Consider the following 27,069-nt stretch of genomic DNA (forward strand, 5'->3'; position numbering starts at 1 on the left):
TCCCAAACTTTTCTAGTTAGGGAAGGTGTAGGGCATCATTGTGACAATGCAAATCTGATACCCTCACGAAGGTGGGAAAGCAAGGAATGCTACTTATTTTATAGATACAGAAAAATGGCAAGATCTTTAAACCTTGCAAACTAAGAAATACTGCTTAACTCAAGTGGATGAGAAGCTAACCCTACTTAGAGTTTAGAACAATTAAACAAACATCCCTACCACTAAAAAAAAACACTGGCACGTACAAATTTTGTCTTGCCTTAGGCAAGGGGCAATTGCAAAGCTGAATTATGCCATCTGATGGCCAAATTTGAGTAAGTTTCATTCGTTCCTTTTCATGATTTGCTCTCTCTGCCCAGAAAAATAGCTGTCCTTTTTCATTTTTCCTAGTAGGCTCAGAGAACAATAGCTCTAAGAGGCTAAATTCTGACAACAACCTCTTAACCCATTGGTACCTGGGGACAGGATTTCAAGTCATCCATCAGGAAATCTGTATGGGCCATGCTAGGAGTGAAGAAAAATAAACAAACAAAATTGGGGGTCACAAAGGCCAAGAACCCTAACTGGGACCAAGGAGAATACCAGCCTCGAAAAGGACGACTTAATGGGTTGCAGCCCCTCATTCAGTAGTGTCCCAATAAACTATCATATGAGTGAAGCTAAGACCAAAACATGCTTCTTTGTGTGACCTTCACCATTGTGACGAATTTCCTAAACTTATAAGGATTCTTCTTTTTACATCAAACAAGTAGCATTAAACCCCCAAATTAAGACAGTGTTACCCCCAAATAAATGCTTGGTTGTCTACCAAAAAGGTTAAAAGCCAAAAACCAAACCCATTGCCGTCAAGTCAATTTCGACTCTTAGCGACCCTATAGGACAGAGCAGAACTGCCCCATACGGCTTCCAAGGAGTGCCTGGTGGATTTGCCCTGCCAACCTTTTAGTTGGCACCAGGGTTTCCAAAATGGTTAAGGAAGTTCTATTTATGGGGGAAAGAAAAATCATTTTGAGAGATAGTCTCAGTGACTCCTTTTCCTTGGGTATTAAAAAATCTGTACTCCTGTTTTATCAAATAATTTCACAAAGTAGAAAGACATTCAGGCTTCACTGTTCCTTCCTGCTCTCTTTACTTACCCCAGTTGCCTGTTGGATGGTGGAGCCTGTGTGATGACAGAGGTTGGGGAGGGAAGGGTTGGGTGAAGTGGATCATAGCCCAAGTGGAGAGGCAGGGACCCAGGGCGTACGATGGTGGGCGTAGGGGTAGAGATCACGACAGGCTTGGGGGCAAGCTCCTGGGGAGAAGAGACCAACAGATCACAAAAGGCTTTATAGGGGATACTTACAGGAAACACATAGCTGGTAAAATCTAGTACAAATTTAATGGAAAGAGTACTAGAGCTATTCATGTAAATCATAAACTGATTTCGATCATGTACCTATACCTCACTCACCCACTCAGCAGGAATTCTGGATTAAGATCTCTTGGCTATCTCCCTTTCAGGGCTGATGGCTATATGAATGAGATGACAGTTGGGAAATAACCTGAAATCTTTGGAGAAGCACTGTAGTACTTTATAAATTTTAGAGACGGTTATAATTTTCTTCAGCCTAGATGCTCTCAACCTAAACTTGATGCCCGAGGGTGCTCTGATCTCCAGTGGGAAAAGGCAGGTATACCAGTGATAAAGCAACTCAGTATTGCCTATAAACCAAGCCCACTGCTATCGAGTGGATTCCGACTCATATCGACCCTACAGGACAGAGCAGAACTGCCTCATAGGGTTTCCAAGGCTGTAAATCTTTACAAAAGCAGACTGCCACATCTTTCTCCTGCTGTGCAGTTGGTGGGTTCGAACGGTAGACCTTTTGATTAGCAGCTGGGTGCTTTAACCAGGGCTCAATATCTCCTATAGACCCCTTTAAAAAAAGCCATGGAAGTTTGAATAATGATCATATTGTAATAAAAAAAACTTTTTTCATCGCTAACTTGCTAGGATCTTAGATTGATAGTGGCCATATTGGCCCTGAAAGTAACCTCAGACAGTCTAGGACCTGGCTGCTAGTGAATAGAGGAGGTAATGAACAGGATGGTTGTAATGTTTATGGAGGGAATAGTTTTGAGAGAAGTTATCAAACCAAATTTGGAGCAAAGTGAGATGAGGTACTATCTACGGTGGATGTTAAAAATAAGTCATTAGTAAAGGGGTAAGGACTGGAAGGGGGGTTTCTGAGGTTCTGGTAATATCTGTTTCTTAACCTGCATGCTGATTACATAGGGTTTTAACTTTGCGAAAATTCACTGGACTGTATACTTACAATTTACATACTTTGCTGTATGTATGGCATACTTCAATGACTTTATTAAAAAATAATACTACATAAAAAGTGTCCTTTAAAAATAGTAATAATCATAATCCTGGTAGATATTCCCTTTGAATCACTAGAAGACTTCCCTCTGGGAAGATTTTTTTCCTTAAATTGTTTAGTATCTAATTTATGATTATATGACTTTTTCTTTTTTACTTTTTAATTGAGGTATAATATAAATATAGTACAGTGCACTAACCTAAAAGATACAACTAAGTGACTTCTCACATATATAAAATCAAGATAGAGACCATTTTCAAAACCCCAGAAGTTCTGTGTTCTTTCCCAATCCATACCCTCCCCTCCCAAGAGGTAAGGTAACGTCCTGAGTTCTATCATCATCGATTAGTTTTGCCCTTCTTGAACTTCATGTAAATGGAATCATATAATATGTACTTTTTTTTTTGTGTCTAGCTTTTTATTGTTCAATAAAATGTAGGATTCCTCCACATTGCTGTGTACATCGGTAGTTCATCCTTATTTAATGTCATATTGTATTCCATTTTAGAAATATACCATAATTTATCCATTTTCTTACTGATGGACATTTGGACTGTTTGCAGTTTTTCAGCAATTATGAATGCAACTGTTATGAGCATTCTTAAGCACATCTTTTGGCACTAACTTCTCTTTCATATTAACTTAGAAATGGAATCGCTGGGTCGGTGAATAGGTGTAATTCACATGAATCTTCTAAATAATTAAGATCCCTTTAAACTTAATTAACCCTCATGTATGATACCCTATTTATACAACTAATGAATCAAAACTTAATCTATCAATTAACATTTGGGATGACTCTTGGTAAAGAATTTTACCTTCTCCTTGAGTGGCGGGGAGCAGGGACTAGAGGCAGGGCTCTCAGGTGGGGATGAGTCTACCTGCACTGGCTCTTCTTCTTTGATTTTGATGTCTGGTGTGGAAGGCAGAGACATGTCAAGGGGCCCAGCAGAAGCCTGTTAAAGAAAAGAAATGATTCCCTTCAGGTTGAATATAATTTTTTTCCAGGATAAGATGAGGGAATACGCTTCCAAGAGGCTAATTAAGCCTTTGGTCAAAGCATTGAACTGCAAATCAGAGAAATATGGATCCTATGTTTTATACAAAACTCTAGCCAAATAATTTTAACTTCTCAGGGCTTTAGTTTAACTATAAAATGAAGATGACACCTGCTTAACTCTAAAGGAAAAAAAAAAAGTCATTTAAACTCATGCCAGTATGATCAATATGATTATATATTTTGTTATTCCTTTTAAGAAAGGTAAAATGATTTCTTGAGTCAAGTTTCTGCCTATTCCCAACCAGTGCTGGTGGTGGCTGGAGGGCTGTGAACACCTTTTCTCCCAACCAGAATGACTAGATTGCCTCATGATCAGAAGTAAAAAAAGACAAACTGGCTATTAAAGTCCTGCAAACAAGATAGGAAAGGCCTTTTGTGGTTTCACCCCAAGACCTGGTACTAGAGGCTGAGAGTTTCAGGCAGATAAGCGTTTTGGGGTAACAAAGAAAGGAAAGGTTTACCAGCTGATCAGCAAAAAAAATCAGAAATTGGTCTTAGGAACAGGACTGGAGAAAACCAGAAAGGAAAGAGAATACTTCTCTGCAGTGGTGTAATCAACTCACAGAACTGTGGAGCCACAAATGGTTTTGCAAGGGAACAATAAACCATCCTAGATAATGGCTCCAATGTTGCACCATGATAGGAGGGTTGGCGTTGAAGTTCAGTTTCGTGACAAGGTGGATCTTTTTTTCTATTCTTCTCATATCTTAGACTTTTTGGTTAAAGAGGACCTTGTTTCCAACTCTTTCCTTGCTACCATAATCCCTAGAAAGCTTCTAAGTAGCTACGTAAACTAGACAGTTTGGTGTCCACTCTGTTAGAGAAAATGATAATGGTTCTCTCCAATCTGATGGGATGACAGCAAAGATGGTTTCATTTCTGCCTTCATTTTTTCTACGTTGCTAAAATATCAGGCTCAATTTAGCTAATTCTGAGATACCATAAGTCAGAGAGAGGGGCAGTAGGGGAAAATGACCTCTAAGTATGTACAGCTACATGTTTAAAACCCCCCCTTTTTTGGGGGCATCTTCAAGAGAAGCTGTAGTTCAGAAAAGTTTCAAGTTCATTACACACTCCTGGAGACAATCTTCCACTGAGTTGGTGCTTCTCATCAAGAGGCGGGTGAAGACCACCTCTGTACGGTCGGGAAGAAATACCGAGGGAAGCCCAGTGAGGAAAGGCCTGGCCAGTTATGAATTAGCCTCCCAGAAGTGTCAACACAGCTAAAATGACAGTGGGAAAAGACTTAAAACTTTTAAAGGGATGCTAGTTTTCCTGAATTTGCCTATAATGAGTTTGACATAAAATCCCTCACATCTTGGTGGAAAACTAATTAATTTCTTTGTTTTAGGGGAGGGGGAAAATGGTAGGGGAAGTGAGGTAGGGAGGTTGTAGAATAAAATTATACTATTTAGGCTATAGCAACTAAGTGATGAGAGATCTGGGTCTCTAAAGGAAAAACAGTAACAAGAAGACTGGCCAGTTCTGCCATTTGAAAGTAGAACTACAAATACATGCCACTGAGTTTCTCCACTTTCTGTAAGTTTAATGAGGGAAACAGCATGAACAGAAGCTCATAAAAAGTTATAGAATTTGGGAAAGAACTCCATAGATAAACATACTTTATCTTGCAATCTTACAATTTCAGCTCAATGAAAAACCACGCACAGATGTTTTGATTTACCTGTTATCTCCCTCTTAGAAAGAAAGAACTCCCATGGAAAATCTTATGTCCCAGCTTTTCTATATTCTGATGAGATGCTATGTCTCCCTGCACCATGTAATTATAGGAGGTACATGTCTAAATGTACATATGTTTTGGGATATGGATTCTGGAGTCTATTCTTAATTATTATGGAGCACAGACGTAATTTTAAATAGAGACTAAAAACCTAGAGTTCTAATTCTAAAAGAGAATAAACTTTGATCTTTCCAATTTCCTTTCCCCCACAATCCCCTACTCAATGAGAACAAGTTTCTTTGGATTCTGCTTATTGAACTATTTTCTCTGGTCTTCCCAGTTAAGAGATTGTTGAGGGATCTGGAACATAAAGGCTAAGTTAGAATCACAGTACCTCAGGATTAGAAGGAATTCCAACATTTAAATCCTCTCTATAGTATCTCTGTTAAGTGGCTTAGCTATAATTGAACATACTTCATGATAGCTTCTACCCAGTGGTCCTACTTTTACCTTTGGGCCATATAGAATAAGCTTAACCCCTCTTTTACATAAAAACTCTTCAAATATTTGAAGATCGTAACTCTGTCCACACTAAATTTTCTCTTTTCTAGGTAAAATGTCCTCAATTCCTTTAAATGTCCCAAAGTGATATAATTTCTAGTTCTTTCACCATCCTGGTTCACCCCCTTTGAAAGGTACTAATTTATCAACATTCTTCTTCAAGCTTGTACATTAGATATCACTAGAAAGCTACTTGAAGGCAGGAACTACATGTTACTTATCTTGACCCTCAAGTGCTGAAACACAGAACAGTCAAAATTCAAAAAATATTTATTGACTAACTGAATAAAAATAGTCCAGACATGAAGTCTGATCAGCTCAGAAAACAGTGGGAATACTGGAGGAACCCCTGAGACTATGGCCCTAAGACACCCTTCTAACCTGGAACTACAGCCATTTCCGGAGACCACCTTCAGGCCAAAAAATAGACAAGCGCATAAAATAAACAATAACACCCGAGAGGAACGTGCTCCTTGGAACAATCAATTATATGAGATCAGAAGGGAAATATCTGCCCAAAAGCAAAGGTGAGAAGGCAGAAGGGGTAGAAAATCAGGATGAAAGGAAATGGGAAACCCAGGGTAGAAATGGGGAGAGTACAGGCACACTGTGAGGAATGAAACCAAGGGCACGAAAAACTTTATGTACAACTACTGAATGGGAATCTCATTTGCTCTGTAAGCTTTCACCTAATGCACACACACACACACACAAAGATAAATACACCATATACATAAAAATAAGTAAAAAGAAAACAGTGGCGTTTTGGCAACAAAATGACATCTAACAAAATCTGAGCAATTTTATAATCTTTTAACATGTTCAACATATTTAGAACAGAAGTATTTAAAAAATAGTTATTGAAAAAAAAATTATTAAACTAATGTACCACTGGAAGGGTAGGTGGACTGATTTTTAGTGAAGATAGACTTGTACTTATCAATCATCTGGGCCCTCTAAAGACCTGGAAAGCTGACCAGGATTAGTGGTTCTACTGAACAGGTTTCAGTGGCACTCCCAGATTAAGACAGACTAGGAAGAAAGGCTTGGTGTCCTACTTCCAAAAATCAGCCAATGAAAATCCTATGGATCACAATGGTCCCATTGTGCATACAGTCGCCAGGAATTGGGCCAATTTGAAGGCAGCTAAAAACAATGACGATCTGGTACTAGAACTAAGCCCGTAATTTTGTGCTTTAACCAATTAAGCAAAGTATCCCAAGGCACAACAAAAACAGCCAAGGTCTGAACATCACCAGTTTTTCGGCAAAAGTCCCTTTTCTTGCCTTTTTCTCATCATCATCTGAGGCTTTCTTGAATTCATGTTCAAAGGAGCTAGCTAGTTCATTGAAGAGTCCCACCTCCTCACAGTTCTTTAGGAATCTAGTCGGAGTAGGAGTTTGATCTGTAGACATGAAAAGAAAAGGAAACTTAGTTTTGATCTGAAATTAAAACTTGAGAGTTTATAGAGTTCCAGGTTCCAGTTTAGACTCTGACTCTTGGTGACCCCATGCGTGTCAGAGTAGAACTGTGCTCCACAGGGTTTTTAATAGCTGATTTTTCTGGAAGTACATTGCCAGGCTTTTCTTCTGAGGCGTCTCTATGTGGACTCAAACTTTTAACCTTTCGGTTAGCAGCCAGCATGCTAACCATTTGTACCACCCAAGAACTCCTGAGAATGCATTTTTATTCTACTATTTGGAGAAAGAAAGTCTTTGTGTTAGGGCAAATTTATTTTTAAGGAGCTCTAAAAAAGGTGCTTTTTTTAGTAGGTGAAGGAAGGCTGATGCTAGGCCACCAGAGCGTGTCTGTGCTATGCTGTTTCAAGGCCAGCAGGGGGAAGACGGAACAATGTTTTGCTGTGTGAATCAAAGACGACCCTTGTACCCACCTTTTTCCCAGATGCTGGTTTTATTCCTCCTCCTCCCCAAAAACCAAACTAAACAAAACCACCTACCAAGGTAGAGCTTTATGAAAGCTCTAGATCTGAAAATTAAGTACAGTTAAGTGACATTTTCTCTTTAAACTTACTCCCTAAGTCTGAAGTTGAGCAGGTATAAGCAAATGGATGTTAAAATCTGATGAGAAGAAAATGAGGATCAGATGGTTGAGTTTGCTTGCTAAAGCTATCAGATAAGAAATCGTGCCTTGTCTTTCATTGGTCACTGAGGAAAAGGTCTGTTACCTTCTGAAGGCTTCCAGGCAAATGCAGGGGCTGGAGAACAAGAGAGCAAGATCATGAACTAGAAAAGGAAACTACAAACAATAAAGCTCATTTCAGAAAGACCTGAGCCCAGAGCAAATTCCTGACACCAGGATATGTGGACTTATATTTGCCAGCCAAAATATCCCCTCGGGGCCTGCTCAAATCTTTCCTCAACACAGTGCCTCTGCCCTCGGACAGAGGAAGGCTCTAGGTTAATCCACAGGAACTTTTCCAAGAAACCTGAATTTTAGATTTGCGTTTCTCTCTCCCCATTCTGCTTTTGTAGTTTTTCTCTTAGGTCAGTTAAGCCTTGTTCTCTGATCCTAACTTCTATTATTGTGATGGTTTTCCTTGACGTGCTAGTCACCTCTGGGATTCATCTCAAACCTCAAACCACTAGACTGAATTACAGAAATAGAACAATGTTCAAATGATGTTTTAGGGAGTGAAACCTGGGGTTAGGATTGTTCCTTCTAGCATGATCAATTGGGAATAGCCCAGTGGGATTTTCCATGGAAACAAAAAAAAAATTAATTTTTTTAAAGAAAAACCCTTCTGAATTAGAGTGTTTGGAAAAGTTACCACTACCTCCCAAAATAGTTTTAAAAGGTTCTCTGGCAGCTTTGGTTGGCCAATGATAAACCCACTTTCCCTCCATCCCTTGGTGAACAGAGGTAATACCATCCTTTATGCTTAGAGAGTGCTTCAGTAAAGGCACACACAAAATCACAACTCAAGTGGAACAGGAAGGGGATAGCTAAGGGCATGGCTATGGCAGAAGAGAGCCTCTTCGGATCTCTGATCTGAGGTTCCTATGAACTTCTGCACTCTGCTGTTCAGATTCACTTTTGGCTTTTATTTCAAAAGCTCCTGTATGCTAAATCTAATTCCTGACTTTCCAGGTGGCCTCTAACCTTCAACTAGCTCTGGTTCCTGAACAAACAGCCTGAAAATGTATAAGAAAATTCTGAGCCTACTCTGATGATTCCTAAGAAATCAACAAGTGTTTACTGAACAGTTTTTATGTGTTTTGGTACTACATGCATGCACCTGGGTATATCTGGGGGAGAGAAGGGAAAGGAGTATAGAAATATCACCCACATATAAGACATGGTTCCTGCCCTATAGGATTAATAGAATGTTTTCTAGCTGAGAAAATTGAACTAATATACATAGGCAACATCATAGTATACAAAAAATTAGTGCCACGCACAGTAAAGAATAAAATTGTTGTAGAAATTAAGTAAAGACAAATTAAGGTGGCTCAAGCAGCTTCTGGAAAGCCTGGTGGCATAGTGGTTAACAGCTATGGCTGCTAAGCCAAAAGGCTGGCAGTTCGGATCCACCAGGCACTCCTTGGAAACTCTATGGGGTAGTTCTACTCTGTCTTTTAGGGTTGCTAGGAGTTGAAATTGACTCAACGGTAACAGGTTTTTTGGTTTTAAGCAGTTTGCGCTCAACTGCCAGCTGAAAGGTTGGCAGTTCGAACCCACCCAGTGGTACCATGGAAGAAAAGCCCTGGAGATCTGCTTCCATTAAGATTACAGCCAAGAAAACCCAATGGAGCAGTTCTCCTCTGTAACACATAGGGTTGCCATGAGTAGGAATCAATGACAACAAGAAGCTGGGAAAGGTTTCAAGAAGGAGGACTTTAGCTGGGCCTTAAATAATGGCTTTAGATATTAAAGAGAACATTTGGAAGGGAAGAGGGGCGAGACAGGCGAAGACATAGAGAGAGGCAGGGTATGGGTACCACACATAGATGAGGAGACAAAGGTATGACTAGATAAAAAAAGATAAATCATTAGGTAGATAAATTTGATATAAAGCTGGATGAGTACCACGGGTCTCGAACTTCTGGTGTAAATAGCCTTAAAATAATAGGAAATAGGAAGATAGTGACAGATTTTGAGCAGGAGACCAGAATTTAAGGAAGTTTGGTTTTTCAATAGTATACAAGATTGGAATGAAGAAACCACTAGTCAAGGAGGTCACTCAGGAGACTACAGAGTAACTCAAGCATAATGAAGGTGGCGGCAGGAAGAATAAGAAGGAATAGAACAGAGAGAATCTGAAGAAAGAAATTTGAGAATGCTGCTATCAGTGAGTAACAAAGGAGATAAGTTCAGTCGTAGACATGAAGAATTTAAAATGACAGAAAGACAGCCAACTAAAAATATTCATTAAGGGTTAGAATACATGTAAGACACCAGGTCTTTAGAGATAGGCGAATTACCAGCCTAGACAGGATAGCTGAAGTCATGTACCGTGCGTGGGACAAGCACTTCAGAACAGAATGCCAAGAGTAACGGGAAAACACTTTCTCCTTGGGACTGTCCTATAGCACCTTCTCTCACCTTCCCTGGAAACTCAGCACAAGACCTTCATTCATTGGATAACACCTCCATCTTAATAACCTTGCTTCAACTTTACTTCTCTCATAAACTTTCTCTGATTAATTCTGCTTAGTATTAATTCTTAATTTTTATATTGTTTGTATTATTCACTTGTACTTTGCAAATACAAAAATATTTTTCATGTATATATACCCTGGCTTATTAATTTAAGTATGTGTTACCTACACATACACTTACACACTACCCACTCTAGGACTTTCATAAAGATCATCAACATCAATGTCCCTCACTCATGTTCTTTTCCCAGGGATTACAATCCATAAACTAGCAAAGTGCTTGGCACACAGAAGATAATAAATATTTGCTGAATTAATAAGGGATAGGAAATTTGTAAGGGCAAGTCTCTTTCTTCATGTACAGAAGTATGGAGAAGAGGTTTTTTCTCCTTCTCCACATCTAAAGTAACAATTTGGTTAGTAATTCTCAAGAGGAATTGTCATTAACTGACGTCATAACAACTAAATCCCCTATTGATTACATATTGAGTTAAGCTTCTGGTTGAAAGACTTGAGCTAAATCATAATCTCTCATGGTATCAGAGAAAAAGCCCACTTTGGTTTGTATGTCTGTCTAACTGAAACTGGTACAAAAGAAGTGCTGCTTAGTTTTGAGAGCATTTGCTGAGAGTATTCCCCTTCGAGTAGCACATGTAAGCCAGACGATATCTAAAACAACTAGTGAGACGGTCCAGGTCACCCAAACTGGTTTAGAAAAGTCCCATTGGCTAAATTGTTTGAGCTTTGGAAATGTGTCCTCAATGGTATCTGGGTTCAGGAGGAACTCTGAATTTACAAACTGACAACCTGCCTGTGCAGGAAAACTGACACCCAGTGGAAGAGAAGCAGCCAGCCTAGGCTGGCTTTCTTGCCTTCTTTTGTTCAGCCCCTCACTATGGGTAGGGAGAAATGTCAAAGGCATCTTTTGTCTGTAAATCTTCCAAAGTCTTAATAAAAAGGCAGTAAAGAAGGAATAGACTGAAAAAAACTTAAACAAAACCTCAACACATCTACCCTCAAAAACCGCAGAACCCGATATTGTTATTAGAAACACAGAGTGGAGGGCACAACAGAAACTTGGGAGCTTTTAGTGTTCCTTTTTCTTGATTCAATGCAGATCACATAAGCACTCTTAATGGGAGAAGGGGAGTACAGCTCCCAGTACATCTGGTCCCTGGTATTAATCTGAACTGTCTAGTGATATCAAGGCACGTGGCTTTTGGGGCAGCAAATACCTGCAATGATGACTGAGTCAGTTCGGGCTGGGCCAAATTTCAATGTCATCTCATGCTTGTGTTTATGAACTGCCAGGTGGTCCTCGTTTGTAAATCTCTGAAATGAAACAGAAATGGAGATGTGAAAAAAAAAAAAGCAATTCAATGCCCTTTTTAAATGTCCTCCTAAATATCCTCCAATAAGGTTCGTCCCTGGAAAGAGGGACTGGAGAGGAGAAAATTGCAAGTGATGAAAAAGGAGAGGAGATGAAGAAAAGAAGAGAAAATGGAGAGGGAGAAAAAAGGTGCAGGGAGGAGAGTAGAGGGGGAAGACCGGAGTACCAACTGCTCCGTGATAGCAAATCCAAACGAGAGAAGTGGACAGATTGTTGGTGAAGTGGGGTCCAGGCAGGAAGCTCCAAATGAAAAAAACATTAAGGCAAACTCACAGTGAACAAGGGGAAAATAATTTTTAATAATAATAACAAAGAGAGAAGAAGGGAAAGGCTGCACATTCATTGGTCATCACAAAATAGGATATTCAGAATGAAGCGCTCCATGGTGGGGCCGAATTAGACTATTTTTACGAGGGGGCTAGCAGGGAGATAAATTATGCAGGATTAGGAGAACCATTTAACTTCCTGGCCCCCACAGTGCTGCAGCAGGCGCCTGCGTGGCTATTTGGCTCAGGGTTTTAATGAGCCAGGATGGAGCTGTAGAGGACTGAGGCCCAATGGCCAGCAGTAACAGCATACACCAGCCCCATCAGCCAAATGCTGTCTCCCCTCATCAGGCAGCCCGCCTGGGGTCCATCAGCCATAAAGGGGCCAGTACAATGCTGCTGGCTGTATAATAGTAGAATAAAAATGTAAGCAAAAGGGTCTTTTTTTTTTCCCCAGGGTTGCGGGGAGCCTTTTTTTTGTAGGCAGGATGAGGGAAGGGAAATGGATTTTGTTTAAGGGTTTGGGCGAAAGGACAGTGAAAAGGTGAGGCTAGGTCTGCCCCAGTTTATAACTAAGTAAGACAGGGTTACTGGACAGTATTTATGTTCCTGCCCCTTCTTTAAAAGGGGGAGATGAAGGGAAAGTATGAACAGCAGTAATTCAAAAGAACAATATCTTTAAAATTCCCTTTGAGAACGGCTGGCCATGTTCCTTCATTAAAACATGCCTGCAACACACTAAGCTTGGATGCTACAGCTTTCCACAGCTCCTTCACTAGTATGGCTCTCAAACATGGTTCTATTTGTCTTTTTTGTTTCTTACAAATAGTGACTGGCTAGCTTCCTCTTTTTGCTTTCCTTATTGTATACATACTTCCCACTAAGCATTACACCTTCAGGCCTCTTTTCTACGACTCTTTTTGACTCCAAGCAAATAGATAGAGTTGGCCCTAACCCAGCTCCTACCCAGTCAAGAAAGCAAACTCCTTCATTTTAATTCAAAGTGGCTTTCCCCCGAATATGCTCTGAGTTCAATAACAAGGAGAGCCAGCTTAAGACCCAAAATCCTTTCAGACTGCAGGGTAGAGGGAATTTTCAATTAAAAGTATGAAGAGCCAAGAAGTAAAACAGTCAGAAGACTGCCTTAGTTTCCAATTGATGTAGGACAAAATTGAATAAAGTATGGGAATATTTAGCTAAAATAATAACTGTTGTTTTCTCTATTGTTGGTTAACTTAGGGCACTAACCTTTTCAGTTGCAGATTTTTCCCTGAGGAAAAAAGGGTGGAGGTAAGGGGAAAGAAGAGAATATCTACTGCTACTATAACAAAAATACCACAAGTGGGTGGCTTTAATAAACAGAAATTTATTTTCTCACAGTTTAGGAGGCTAGAAGACTGAATTCCGGTGCTGGCTCTAGGGAAGGCTCTCTCTGTTGGCTCTGGAGGAAGATCTCTGAGCTTCTGCTCCTGAGCAATCTTCATGTGGCTTGGCATCTCACTTCCCCCATCTCTGCTTGTTTGTTTAATATCTTTTATATCTCAGTAGAGATTGACTCAATAACACCCTACACTAATCCTGTATTATTAACATAACAAAGAAACCCATTCCCAAATGTGATTATAAACACAGGCATGAGGTTAGGATTTACCACACATATTTTCTGGGGGCACAATTCAAACCATAACATCCCATCCTTTGGCTCCCCAAAATTCACAGTCCTGGCCATATGCAAAACACGTTCACTCAAAAGTCTTAACTCCAAGTCTAAAATCTCATCTTCTGAATCAACTAAATCAAATATGGGTGAGACTTTAGGCATATTCTATCCTGGGACAAAATTCCTCTTCATCTGTGAACCTGTGAAATCTAGAATACAAATTATCTGTTTCCAAAGTACAATGGTAGAACAGGCACAAGGCAGACATTTCCATTACAAATGGGAGAAACTGGAGGGAAAGAAGGGCTAATGGGCACTGAGCAAGCCCAAAGCCCAGCAGAACAATTTATATCTGCTCTCAAGTCTTGAAAATAATCCTCTAGATTCTGGGTGCAGGCCCCTCGGCCCTGGGCTTCAGCTCCACCTTCCAGGGCCACGGGGATGGCAACTCTTTTCCCTCAGCTCTGGGCAGTCCCATTCTTCCTTGTCCATCTGAGTGGTGACTGCAACTCCTCAGTCCCACCAGGCCCTGTTCTTCTGTTCTTCTGCTCCTTGGGCATGGCAGCCCTGACCCCTCAGCTTTGGGTGGCAGCATAGTCCCTGGCACACCTTAACTCTCTCTGTGGGCAGCCCCACACTCCAGAACCTAGCTAGTGAAGATCCAACTCTTTGAAACCTAGGAGGCTGTGGCCCCTCTCTTTGAGGTCCAGGAGATCGTGGCCCTACCCTTTGAAACTGAAAGGGCCCTGCTTCCCATGCTCCTTCCAACAGTTCTGCTGATCTTCAAGCTGCTCCAGGGATGGTCCTTTTCTTTACTTGGAGGACAACAGATGTAGCTCCTTTGGCCTGTTTCCTGCCTGTAGAATTATAAGAGGCAAACAGTCTTCTTTCCTTTGTCTTGTCTCTGACCCCTGAAGTGTAAACTGATGGGTTTTCTCCTGTGATAACTGGTTAGATCCATCAGTTACAGGTTTAATCTTTTTAACAAAAGATTGTATAGCCACATCCTTGGTGAACATTCTAGCACACATGTCCTTAGTTTATACAATAGAATTTCCCAAATCTTTAAGTTGTTTTCATTTGCACAGTTCATTTTTAAGTCCCTCTCTTCCCTTTCACATTTTCGTATAAGTGACAAGGAGAAACCACACAGCCCCCTTTAGGATCTTACTTAGGATTTTCTCAGCCAGATATCCAAGTACATCACTTATGAGTTCTGCCTTCTACCAAACATGTGAACATAATGACAAGTTCTTTGCCACTGCATAAAAAGCATTTCCCTTCCTCCATTGTCCAATCCCATGTTATCATTTTAATGCCCACATTTCTAACAACACTCTGTTGCTGACACCATATTATTCTCTAAGAGGACAGAGACTTTCTCTATAGCTCTCCTCACCTCCTTCTAAGCCCTTACCAGAATTGCCTTTGATGTCCATAATCCTACCAACAGTTTCTTCAAGGCAGTCTAGCCTTTGGTACCTTAAACTCTTCCAGCCTCTACCCATTCTCAATTCCACATTTTAGGTATCTGTTAAAGCAGCACCCCACTCTTCTGGTACCAAATTTTTTCTCGGTTATCTAGTGCTGCTATAACGGAAATACCGTAAGTGGGTGGCTTTAACAAATTTATTTTCTCATAGTTGAGGAGAAAGTCTGAATTTAGGGTGCTGGCTCTAGGGGAAGGCTTTCTCTCTCTGTGGGCTCAGAGGAAGGTCCTTGTCTCTTTCAATTTCTGTTCCTGGGCGATCTTCATGTGGCTTGGCAGCTCCCTTCCCCCATCTCTGCTTCTGCTTGATTATTTAATTTCAAAAGACACTGACTCAAGATATACACTACACTAATCCTTTCTCATTAACATAACAAAGACAACTGATTCACAAATAGGATAATAACCACAGGCACAGAGGTTAGGATTTACAGTGTATACTTTTGGGGGATACAATTCAATCCATAACAGTCTGTTAGCAGGGATATAATATCTGTAGGTTAAACAAGTCACTCTATGGAATGTGTGGGGTTGCCATATACTTGGTAAAAGGAAATGAGTAGAACCTAGCGTACAATGGAGAAAAATGAAACATCAATAGGAATAGTGGTGGAATAGGCAGGGTTGTCTGTTTTCAAAATGTACTGGTAATGTTACAGTAATCTTTTTCAAAAACATGTTTATGAGTACTTAAACTTTTTGTGCAATATTCTAGAATCTAGAAAAATTATTTTCAAGCAAAACGCCCTCTTCTGAGAAATCTAGTTTGCTCAAAACTAAGCTGAGAGAAAGATTTAAAATCTCCATCAGGTTTTTCTCTGCGTAGGATTGTTTAATATTTTAAAAGGCAACTCTTCCTTCTGTTACAACTCTGCTGTATAGTCCTGACTTGTCGTGTTTGTCCTCTAGTTTGTGTTTCTCTCCCCTAAATCCCCCCAACCCCCAACCGCACTCCTCCTTGAGCTATTTATGTTTTCTAAATCAAAAGTGGAGCTCTAAAGAGAACACAAGGAGGCTGAAGAACTCTCACCTACCAGCATCTCAGTTTGATAACTGTGAACATGGATAGGAAAAAAAACGAAACTTTATTTTCACTAATCTCTAGCTGAAATTTAGCATTCCTAATCATAATAGAGGAAACCCTGGTGGCGCAGTGGTTAAGAGTTCAGCTGCTAACCAAAAGGTAGGCAGTTCGAATCCACCAGCTCTCCTTGGAAACCCTGTGGGGCAGTTCTACCCTGTCCTACAGGGTTGCTACGAGTCGGAATCAACTTGATGACAACAGGTTTGGAATCATAATAGACGTCATAAGCATTTTCACATCACATTCCAGTTACTAAAATATCCTTTATACTTGTCACTACTTCGAAATTGCAGTAATGATCAGACCTGTCACTAGAGCTTGTTATTTAATGTGTTAATAAAAAAGCACATACATTGTTATCGAATGATTTTAACATTAAAAATTTTTTTTATTGTGCTTTAAGTCAAAGTGTACAAATCAAGTCAGTCCCTCGTATAAAAATTTACACACACCTTGCTATATACTCCTAGTTGCTCTTCCCCTAGTGAGACAGCACACTCCTCTCCACCCTGTATTCCTGTGTCCATTCAGCCAGCCTCTGACCCCGTCTTCCTTCTCATCTCCCCTCCAGACAGGAGCTGCCCACATGGTCTCATGGGTCTACTCGAGCCAAGAAGCTCACTCCTCATCAGTATTATTTTCTATCTTATAGTCCAGTCCAATCTGTTTGAAGAGTTGGCTCTGGGAATTGTTCTAGTCTTGGGCTAAAAGGTCTGGGGACCATGACCTCCAGGGTCCCTCTAGTCTCAGTCAGACCATTAAGTCTGTTTTTTTGTTTTTTTTTTTTTATGAGAATCTGAGGTTTGCATTCCACTGCTCTCCTGCTCCATCAGGGATTCTCTGTTGTGTTCCCTGTCAGGTCAGTCATTGGTTGTAGCCAGGCACCATCTAGTTCTTCTGGTCTCAGGCTGATGTAGTCTCTGATTTATGTGGCCCCTTCTGTCTCTTGGGCTCATAATTACCTTGTGTCTTTGGTGTTCTTCATTCTCCTTTGCTCCAGGTGGGTTGAGACCAACTGATGGATCTTAGATGGCCACTTGCTAGTGTATTTTTTTTTTTTTTAACATTTTTGATAACTGTATTTCAATATGATTGGTTCCTTTGTAATTCTATGTATTTATTTAGAAACATCACTCTGAGCAGGGGTTCACAGGCTTCATCAAGCCGCCAAAGGAGGTTCACAGCACAAAAAATGTTAAGAATCCCTGACTAAATCATGTAGCGCATGTCAGAAAAGGAAGAGCCAAAAGGGAAGAATTTCAAAACGTAGGGCACTAGTCTGGTCTTGGCTCTGGTTATCTCTCCCTGCTATTTCTAACACAGTTCTGTGGGGTAGTAGAAGAAGAATAAAAGTTTACTAAAGCTTTCTATTAAAGCTGATGTCAAGCTGGCTTTTTTTTGTTTTTTTTTTTAATGAACACTTGTCAAAGATTTTATTTAACTCATTAATTACCAAAGGAAACAGTAACAGGTTATAGTGACCCTATAGCACAGAGTAGAACTGCCCCATAGGGTTTCCTGATGGACTTGAGCTGCCAACCTTTTGGTTAGCAGCCATAGTTCTTTAATCACTACGCCACCAAGGTTTCCTAGTAACAGGTTAAGACAGTTCAAACCAGTTGCCATTGAGTTGATTCAGACTCATGGCAACCCCACGTATGTCAGAGTAGAACTATACTCCATAGGTTTTTCACTGGCTGATTTTTTGGAAGGAGACTGCCAGGCCTTTCTTCTGAGGCATCTCATTTTTTATATTCTTTCTTATTTATTGACGATTAACTCTTAAGAATTATAAAATATATATTTTACTCTCTTAACAAAAAGTTTATTATAAGATGCGGAAGGATGCTAAGAAGACTGCCTGATGACTTTACTATAATTTAGTACCGCGTATGATAAACACTGAACAAAGGAAACCCATCAAAATACACCTCTCTGTCAATCAGTCTTGAAATGCATGCTTAGGAAACCATTCTTCTGAAAGCTATTTCTCAAATAAAACAGCTAAAATTATTAAGTCATAAACAATTTTGACCTTATTAAAAATGTAATTGTGTTATTGAATTAAAATGGGTGAATTTCCCATTCAAAGGATTCCCTCTTTGAATTATTGCCTATTTAAAAATCTAGCTCCTCCATTCACTAATACCCTTAATGGGTCCTCTTTTGTTCTTATCTATGACTAAAGCTTTGGCAAAAAGCCACTCACTTAAGGAATACTCACCCAGGTTGTATAGTAAATAACGGTAATTTTCAATAAATGTCCAGATATTAACCACCTCCAAGGCAACAGAAGACTGATATCAGTGAAAACGGGGGTTGAAGAATTTGAGTCATACTGGATAAGAATCAGTTTATATGTTTTGGGAAAGGATTTGTGTGGTAACACACAAAGGTTTGGTCTTAATTGCTCAAGTAAATGAACTAGGACAGTTTCTTGGCATAAATGGGGGAGAGAAAAAGTAAATAAGGGGTATTACATGCTAATTTGTACCACATTTAGAGACCAAAATGATATAGATCTACACTACTCATTAGGGCAGCCACTGAGCACTTGAAATTTGAGATGACTAAGTCAAAACATACACTGGATTTTGAAGACTTAGTAGAAAAAAAAAGTAAAATATCTCCTTAATTTTTTATATTGATTATATGTTGAAAAGATAATATTTTGTATATATTGAGTTAAATAAAATAAGTTATTAACACTAATTTCACTTATTTACTTCTACTTTTTAGTGTGGCTACTAGAAAATTTTAAATTGCATATGTAGGTCTCATTTGTGGTTTACATTTTATTTTCTTTTGGACAGCACTGATCTAGATAATATGCTGAAAGATTTCATGGGGATTTTAATCATACGCCGATCTTGAATTTTCTTCCCTCCAAACCCACATTCTCTAAATGCAGTTTATACTATACAGCAGTGGTTCTCAACCAGGGACAACTACGCCTCTTAGGGGACGTTGGCAATGTCTGGAGACATTTTTGCTTATCACAACTGAGTGGGGAGTTTCACAACTGTACTAGAGAGTAGAGGTCTAGGATGCTGATAAATGTTCTATAATGGACAGGACCGCTCCCAAAGAATTATCCATTTCAAAATGCCAATTGGGTCCCTGTTGAGAAACCTGCTACAGGGAACAGGGAAAGAGGAGAGAAAGAAACAAGAAAAAGGGCTGTTTTTTAAGTTTCCTTGCCAAGCTGCCAACACATGTTTTTGGAACTGAAACTTGGAAGGAAGAAAAGTACAGGCAGAAAACTCCAATCTCATTTTATAAAATGGCTGATGTGCTACAGATCCGCAAATACCCAGGATAAGGAAATCAGGAAGATGCAGACAGAAGGCACTGTAATTGGGAGAGGAACAGATCAAATAAATGGAATTCTTATGAACTGCCTTGTTAGTAAAAAACAAAACAAAACAATTTTGGCTACTTCTGATGTTCTCTCCTCAAGGGTGGAAAAAAAAATACTGAAAACAGAGATTTTCTTAGTTTAAGAGATATTAAGAGGCAGGAAATGGAATGTCAGAGCTATGAGGAAGTCAGTCTGAAAACTGTTATTAGTTGCAGAAGGAGCAGGAAAAGAGTAGTTACTTATTAACAATTTTCTACGGAAAATTTTTGGTAAAAGCCTTTCCATTTCCCGGAAGTTTCATACTCACCCATCCTTCCATGATAGGAGAATCAGGAATTCTACTTCCTAGCAAACTGACTAAAGAAAGAGAGCTAAGGAAAGAATCAGGGATGATCTGAGGAATAAAGGTGAGGAGAACTGTAAATCAGTAATACATCTCAATGACGTCTTAAGATTTTTAATTTTGAAAAATTGAAGTATAACATATTCAAAATGCACAAATCTTAAGTATATACAGTTCAATGGATTTTTATATAAATATATGCCTGTGTAACTATCACCCAGATCAAGATATGAAACTTTTGGGGCACTACAGAATGATTCCTCTTATCTCTCCCTTTTTTTTTTTTTTTAAGTTTTTAAATAAAATAATTATACAAAATATTTAATATAGTGCTTCATATGAAGCAGGTACTCAGCTAGTTCTCTCCTCTTTCCCTTTTTAAATCAATCTCAAGTTTGATGATAAAAGAGTAGCTTGTTTTTGCAGAATAATTCCGAACAAGTCAATGTTTAGAGGTAGTTTTCTTCCTAATCCCTTTAAGCCTAGTCCTCAGAAATTTTTGTTTTTTTTTTTTGGTGAGCCTTTTTTCTTTTTTTAATTGTGCTTTAGATGAAGGTTTACAGAGCAAATTAGTTTCCGATTAAACAATCACATATTGTTTTGGGACACTGGTTGCCAACCCCCATAAGTTTTTTGAAATTGTGCAGAACAGAACTGAAAAGACGGCTCAGGACAAAACAAAGCTAAATTTGTGCATTTTGAGTCTGAGCCAGGCACAAGCACACGGGCATTAGGAAGGTAATGGTTTCAAGTTAAATCTTCGGTAAAAGCATTATGACCAACGAAATTTCTGTGCAATATGCACTCAACTCATAGCCAGATTCATTCCTGAAATGTTGTTTTTGGCCACCACAGCTCCAGTTTCTGTGTGGATTTGCCTCACACTTAAACATGCTCTTATATCCTGACCTATGATTAATTCACATCCCTTTCCTTGTTTTAGAAAAGGAGACCGGGGGAAGGAGACGAATAAGAACTCTTAAGTTATTAGGAAATGAGCCCTGAATACCTTAACTATCAGGGAACAATACAAGGAATTGAGTTTGCATGTGTGATAGTCTGAAAATTCATTTATGCTGAAACCCAACTGCCTCTTTCTCTAAAGTTTCCGAGTTTGGCAGTGTTTCATGAACAGAACTTTTTTTTTTTTAATTACAGTATCTACTCTTGGACATGTTTTGATGAAAGAATATAGTACGAAAAAGCCTTAGAAAACCTGAGAAACTATGGGGAACAAGTTCTAGAATATATCAGTGCTAAGCAGGTAAGTGGAACGAATGACTGATCTTTTTTGATCACTATTTAATCACTTCAATTGATCACATGTTCTAAAAGAAGAAACTGGGAGATCGCAATAGCCTTGATAAGGCTTCTCACCCTCACTGCAGTGCCTCTGTTCCTAATGTAAGGTATCATTTATGTTTGAGAAAGTTGGGAAAGGGAGAAGAGAAGGGACTAAATATACACACCTCTAAGTCAACATAACTTTCATTTCTACCTCAGTCAATCCTAGGCTCCTGCTCTCTACTTCAAGATGCTTCTGTTTACTAAATGAGTCACACATCCTGCTTTGAATGCTTCATGGCTCTTGAATGAATCATTTCAAAGCACGGGATTGTTCAGCAAATAAATACAGCCACAGCAGCAGCAGCTCATATGCTGCATGTGTGAGCAAGGTAATTTATAGAGGAAAAATAAGAACAGGAAACTTCTTCCCAAAATACTCTAAAAGAAAATGTTGTCAGGAGAAGGAAGGAGGACAAACTAAAGAGGTTAGGGTGTATCCACCAAACTGTAAAAAACTGTACATAAGGTAAATTCATCTGTCTACGGGTTAAAGAATTTTCTGTTTTGGGAAGGCTGTTTGAGTATCTTAGAGAGTCTGGCAAGTGACAAAATCAGTCCATTGTATAATAAAAGGAATGATAAGAGTAGAGATATAATTTAATAGTTGGTCTAGCAGCCATGCTGCTGCTAAAATACACCCAACTCCTCACTTACTGACATGGTTAGGTTCCAAAGACCAGGTCGTGATACAAAAATTGGCAATAAGTGAAAATGGAGGATGACCACATTAGATCACAAAATGGAGGGTGACTACATCATTACATAACTGCCAAACCACTGAGAATCATGGCCCAGCCAAGTTGACATATGACCTTAACTATCACGGCCAGTGTTACTCTTGCCTCGCACCCTGGCATTTGTTACTACCAGACATACGCCGTTAATGCACAGTAATAGTCGGATAGTAGATTTTTACTACAGTATAAGCTCCCCAAGAGCAAGGGTCCTTTTCATCTATTTATTCATGGATGTATCCCAAGTACCTAGAACAGGACTTGCACTTAGCAGGTGCTTAATAAATATTTGTTACATTTCACTAAAGTGCTACAAGGCATGCCCAACCTAGAAAACTCTTGCCCATGTGTACAATGGGGGGAGAATTTTGATCATCCATATCCAAAAGAGAGTCTGTATCTGAAACCCCAACTCCTTCCTATGGAACCAGAGGCTCAGCCCAGTCAGGATCAAGAATACCCTAATGTGAGGAGCTCAGAATAAGAAATAGAATTTCAAGTATTAAGATAACAGGAAAAGGACAAAACGGTAGCAAGGGATTTAAATCATTGGGAAGAATTTCTTGACTCTGGGAGGTTTGGAACCATTCCTGAAGGAGATTTTAAAGGAATGCAAAACGCATGGCCTTTCTAGTCCTCTCCTATTTATAAAACTTCATTTTCTCCTATTTTTCCACTAACATTTTCTACCCAGGTCATTCTCTCTACCTGTCTTAGTCATCTAGTACTGCTATAACAGAAATACCACAGTGGATGGCTTTAACAAAGATAAATTTATTTTCTCACAGTCTAGTAGCCTGCAAGTCCAAATTCAGAGCGTTGGCTCCAGGGGAAGGCTTTCTCTCACTGTCGGTTCTGGAGGAAGGTCCTTGTCATCCAACTTCCCCTGGCCTAGGAGCTTCTCTGCGCAGCTACCCTGGGTTCAAAAGACACATTCTGCTCCTGGCACTGCTTTCTTGGTGGTATGAGGTCGCCAACTCTCTTCTTGCTTCCCTTTCATTTTATCTCATGTAAGATAAAAGACGGTACAGGCCACATCCCACGGAAACTCCCTTTAAACTGGATCAGAGATGTGATCTGAGCAAGGGTATTAAATCCCACCCTAATCTTCTTTAACTACAGGCAGAGATTATAATTTATAACACATAGGAAAATTGCAAAATGGAGGACAACTACACAATACTGGGAATCATGGCCTAACCAGGTTGCCACATATTTTTTGGGGACACAATTCAATCCATGACACTACAAACCTACAAAGTCTACTTATTTTCGTCTTTGTGCTTCTACATATGTTGCCCTATTCCCTGACAAACCTTTTTCTCTTTCTTTAGTTTATCCAAATCCCACCATTTTTGAAAGCTCAGCTGAAATCCAATTGCTTTTTTCAGGCTTCCCTAAGGACTCCAATATTCGCTGGTCTATCTTTCCTAAGCTTTTATGGTACTTGTATAGTTTATACCATATAATTTAGAATTTTAATATATATGGTATCATAGTTTTATCTTTTAAAGTAGACTGTAAACCACACATGAGGTTGTCATGAGTTGGCATCCACTTAACTGCAACTGACAACACAACGACACAAGACAACTTAATAACAACACAAGGATAACTACTGAAAAACTATCACCCCCGGATTCCAAGACGTTACAGAGCACATTTTCAGAAAGATCTGATGCGTTTTCATTGCTATTTCCAAAGTAACTTTTATTATGCAAATAGTGAGAATCAGTATATCCCCTCCTTGTCCCATTTTGTTTGACACCAGATTCCTTTATTATAGGAAAGACACTGAAGACAATTTCAGTATGCTGGAGTTACAATGCTGTTATATGAAAGAACACTGGTGCCATGTCTTTGTGGATCAATTCACTTTCCTAGGGTTTCCGATTCCATCACTGAACTTTGTTTTATTACAAACTAAAATGTCTTGTGGAAAAAATTGTCAATTTATAAACACCAACTTTTTACATTCTTTTTTCACCTCCTCTCTCTCCCCCACAAAGCACTAGTAGTAATTTTGGCCACATTCTTTTGGGCACTTTATTTTAGGATCCCAGTGACCTGCCTTTTATTGGGTAGAATATTAGCATCCCACAGGACCTAGGCAGTATCAAAAGCTGGATTCCTCTAAGATGGAGTGTCTGATCATAGGAAAAGCTATGTTACAATCAAGTCAACAAACCAGTGAGGGGGAAATAGAAAAAGAACATTAAAACCATAGTTAACACTGAATTGCAGGGTCATCATCATTATGACCTGTGATAACAATACATTATTCTAGACCACACAAACCAATGGGACAACTATTCCTTTAAGTAACGTAAGTTTTAAGCACTTAGCCACACATCATCACTCATTTCTATTTTGGTTCCTTGTTCCCTCCTCCTGTTCGTGACAAGTGTGAAAAATCATGAGCCCCATGTGTGGTATCTTTTGCCAAGTAAGTTGAAGGTGCTCAATAAATCACAGCAGAAAGGAAACTGAGCCCCAAAGATCATATAGGCCAACTCCAAACTCTAACAGGTATTGGGTAGTGTAGGGAAGACAGAGGTAAATATAATTTCTTATCAGTTTAGGTTGGGAAAATTTAAGTATTTTGTATTTAAAATGTTGCTTATTATTTGATGGGGTTAAGAGATATAATCTTACTGCAGGTTTAAATGTACTTAGCCAAAGTCCTGGTCATCTCAACTTCTGCTGTGATTCCCTAGTACTACAAAATAGCAGTAAATATAATTCTTTTTTTCTTCTCTCTCTCTTTCTAATGGTATTCTCTTGTGACTTTTTTCAGTAAGGCCATAAACTAAATTCTGTGTCTGGTGACTTCAAAACTAGAAAACTGTATGGGTTATCAGGCCTCTGATTCACGAAAGACTGTAGTCAATGTCTTACATAACTGGATTGCTTAGGAAAGGGGCAGTACAGCAGAGAAAGGGAAGAGGCAATAGGTTTGAGGACCAGGTTGTGTTTCCTAACCCAACCCCCATTCGCAACCCCCTTCTCCCTTGCCTGCCTATCCCTATAAAGGCTACAAAGCCAGATACTTTCCCAGGCTCCTATGTGGCTAGGATTAAACCTGTCACACAGTTCCGGCAAATACTGGGGATGAGGCGGAGGGCGGTACTTCTGCGAAAGCTTTTGTTTCATTATAAAAACCAAAAACAAACCAAACCCAGTGCCGTCGAAAACGGGGAGCTAAAAAAGGAGAGTTCCTGGTGCTACTCCTTCTCCTTCCTCATCTTGTGACAGTGAGGCAACAAACAAGGAGTAAAAGCTAAAAATGGTGGAGCAGAGAGGTATAAAGAATCTAGGTCCTTGATTATCTTACCTGGCTACTGGAACAGCCCTAATTCTGGATTTCTTGTGTTGCAAGTGTTCGTATAGTTTTGAGCTACTGTCAGTCAAGTACTTGCAACTGAAACCATTCGTAATACATGATGATTTTCAGAAATGTACAGATTCTTCCTCATTTTCTATCTCTACCTCTTTTCTAAACTGAGCAACTTGGAGATGGAATATGCAAGAAAGTATGTTATTCTACATCTTTGTGAACATTTATCAGTTGAACCTTAATGTAAAATCCCATTTTCACTTTTACATAGTATACGAAATAAATTACTCTACCTCATAGTCACCTATTGTCCCAGGTTTCCTTGGAGACAATAGCTATAGCACTGTTTGGGCTTTTTGGGAAGGAAAAAATGGTAAGAGAAAGGCATCTTAGGATGCTGCTCTTGAAATTGTGGCAATTAAAGATCATTCTTTACTAAAGTAGGGAGTTTTAAGTTGGAGCCACATCTCTTCTTATTCCTGCCTATCCTTCTCTCCCAATGTCTAATATCTAGCTCTTTATTAAACTCCAGGGCACTCTTGGGAACTATGCTTAAGAATTAACAAGGACAGATCCATTATCTTTCCTTAGATGATGACTACTTACATGGATGGATTTAGATGCTCAACAAACTTTAAAGGACCAGTGCCCAGGAGCAGAGAAATCCCAGCTGCAATTCAGTGAGGCCTGGTCCTGTGTCAATTACATGGCTAATTGCTTTCTCCACAGCTCTTGCCTAATGGTAGTAGACCTTTTAGTATTCTATTTTCCAGATGCAGCCACTTAGTTGGGGTACCATTAAAGTCCCCAAAGGGATAACTCTGGTTCTTAACAAAGCAAGGAAAGCTTCTTTTTTGGCCAAAATAATTATTACTTGGCCCTATTTCATTCTTGTTGACATTACACATTTACATTTTTCAGTCTCATCTTTCTTCCCAAATTTTTATTGTATGTTATGAGGTACAGAGTTCTTGAAAAACACATCAAGCACTTTTATCTTCTAATTTGCTACACAGTAGATGTTGCAATCCCTGGATCTCACAATGGGTGGAAGGGACAAAGACAGTTTTTACAGTGTGAACCGTAATCATCAAAATTAGGTAAATTTACTACACTATGTTTTGGCTTGGACTGCTGAAAATTTCATTGTGGAAAAATAATACTGGAAACACTTCTTGATAATACAGGAGTTTTTGAATGCTTACAGTGAGCTGAGCACAGCATATATGAGTCATGTTACAGAGCCTACAATAACTAAAACCTGCCCTTCAAGAACTTATATAATTTAGCACTGTAACAGTCAAGCCAAAAGAAAATATAAAGCTGGATAAGAGACAGAGATCTCAGCCTCTCAGCTTAGATGACTGGGACAAGTTTACAAAGAGATCACACACACACACACACACACTTAAAAAATTCCAAAATGCAGCAAATAAGCTTTTATTTTAAACAAGCTATCAAAGGATTAAGTGCCCAGAGACTTAGCAACCACAGAAGAAGTTGTGGGCTGGTAAAGAAATAGGCAAGGACAAAGGCTCAGATGGTTTCACGGATCTCCTAAATAAACCAGAAGCTGGTGGGGTGCTCTGATAATGTCTAATCACTATTTTAAATGCAGAAAAAATTCTTATCCTAACTTGTTGACATATTCAGCTGATTATCTTTGTGTCTACCCTGGAAAGTTTTGCGCAGCTACCTTTATATTAATAAAACTAGGCAAACGAGGAACTTTGATTTTGGATATTAGCTTTTTAGCCATAAGAGAGAT

General features: G+C 39.3%; 1 protein-coding gene across 4 annotated transcripts in view; it reads right to left on the reverse strand.

The window, feature by feature from the left end:
* ATF7 (activating transcription factor 7) overlaps window positions 1-27,069 on the reverse strand; it is an 84,079-nt gene that overhangs the window by 16,377 nt on the left and 40,633 nt on the right. For 3 of the 4 annotated variants that reach the window (XR_007517211.1, XM_049883300.1, XM_049883301.1), the window contains exons 3-6: window positions 11,526-11,622; window positions 6,958-7,076; window positions 3,188-3,325; window positions 1,137-1,294 (exon numbers count right to left, since the gene is read on the reverse strand). Coding sequence is in view for 3 of the 4 variants with exons in the window: in XM_049883300.1 (XP_049739257.1) it covers window positions 1,137-1,294; window positions 3,188-3,325; window positions 6,958-7,076; window positions 11,526-11,622 (512 nt within the window). In the remaining variant the exon portion in view is untranslated. The remainder of the gene's footprint in view (window positions 1-1,136; window positions 1,295-3,187; window positions 3,326-6,957; window positions 7,077-11,525; window positions 11,623-27,069) is intronic. The other variant, XM_049883302.1, reaches the window with a different exon arrangement.

The sequence above is a fragment of the Elephas maximus genome, chromosome 4 (genome assembly GCF_024166365.1).
Source record: "Elephas maximus indicus isolate mEleMax1 chromosome 4, mEleMax1 primary haplotype, whole genome shotgun sequence".
Taxonomy (NCBI): domain Eukaryota; kingdom Metazoa; phylum Chordata; class Mammalia; order Proboscidea; family Elephantidae; genus Elephas; species Elephas maximus.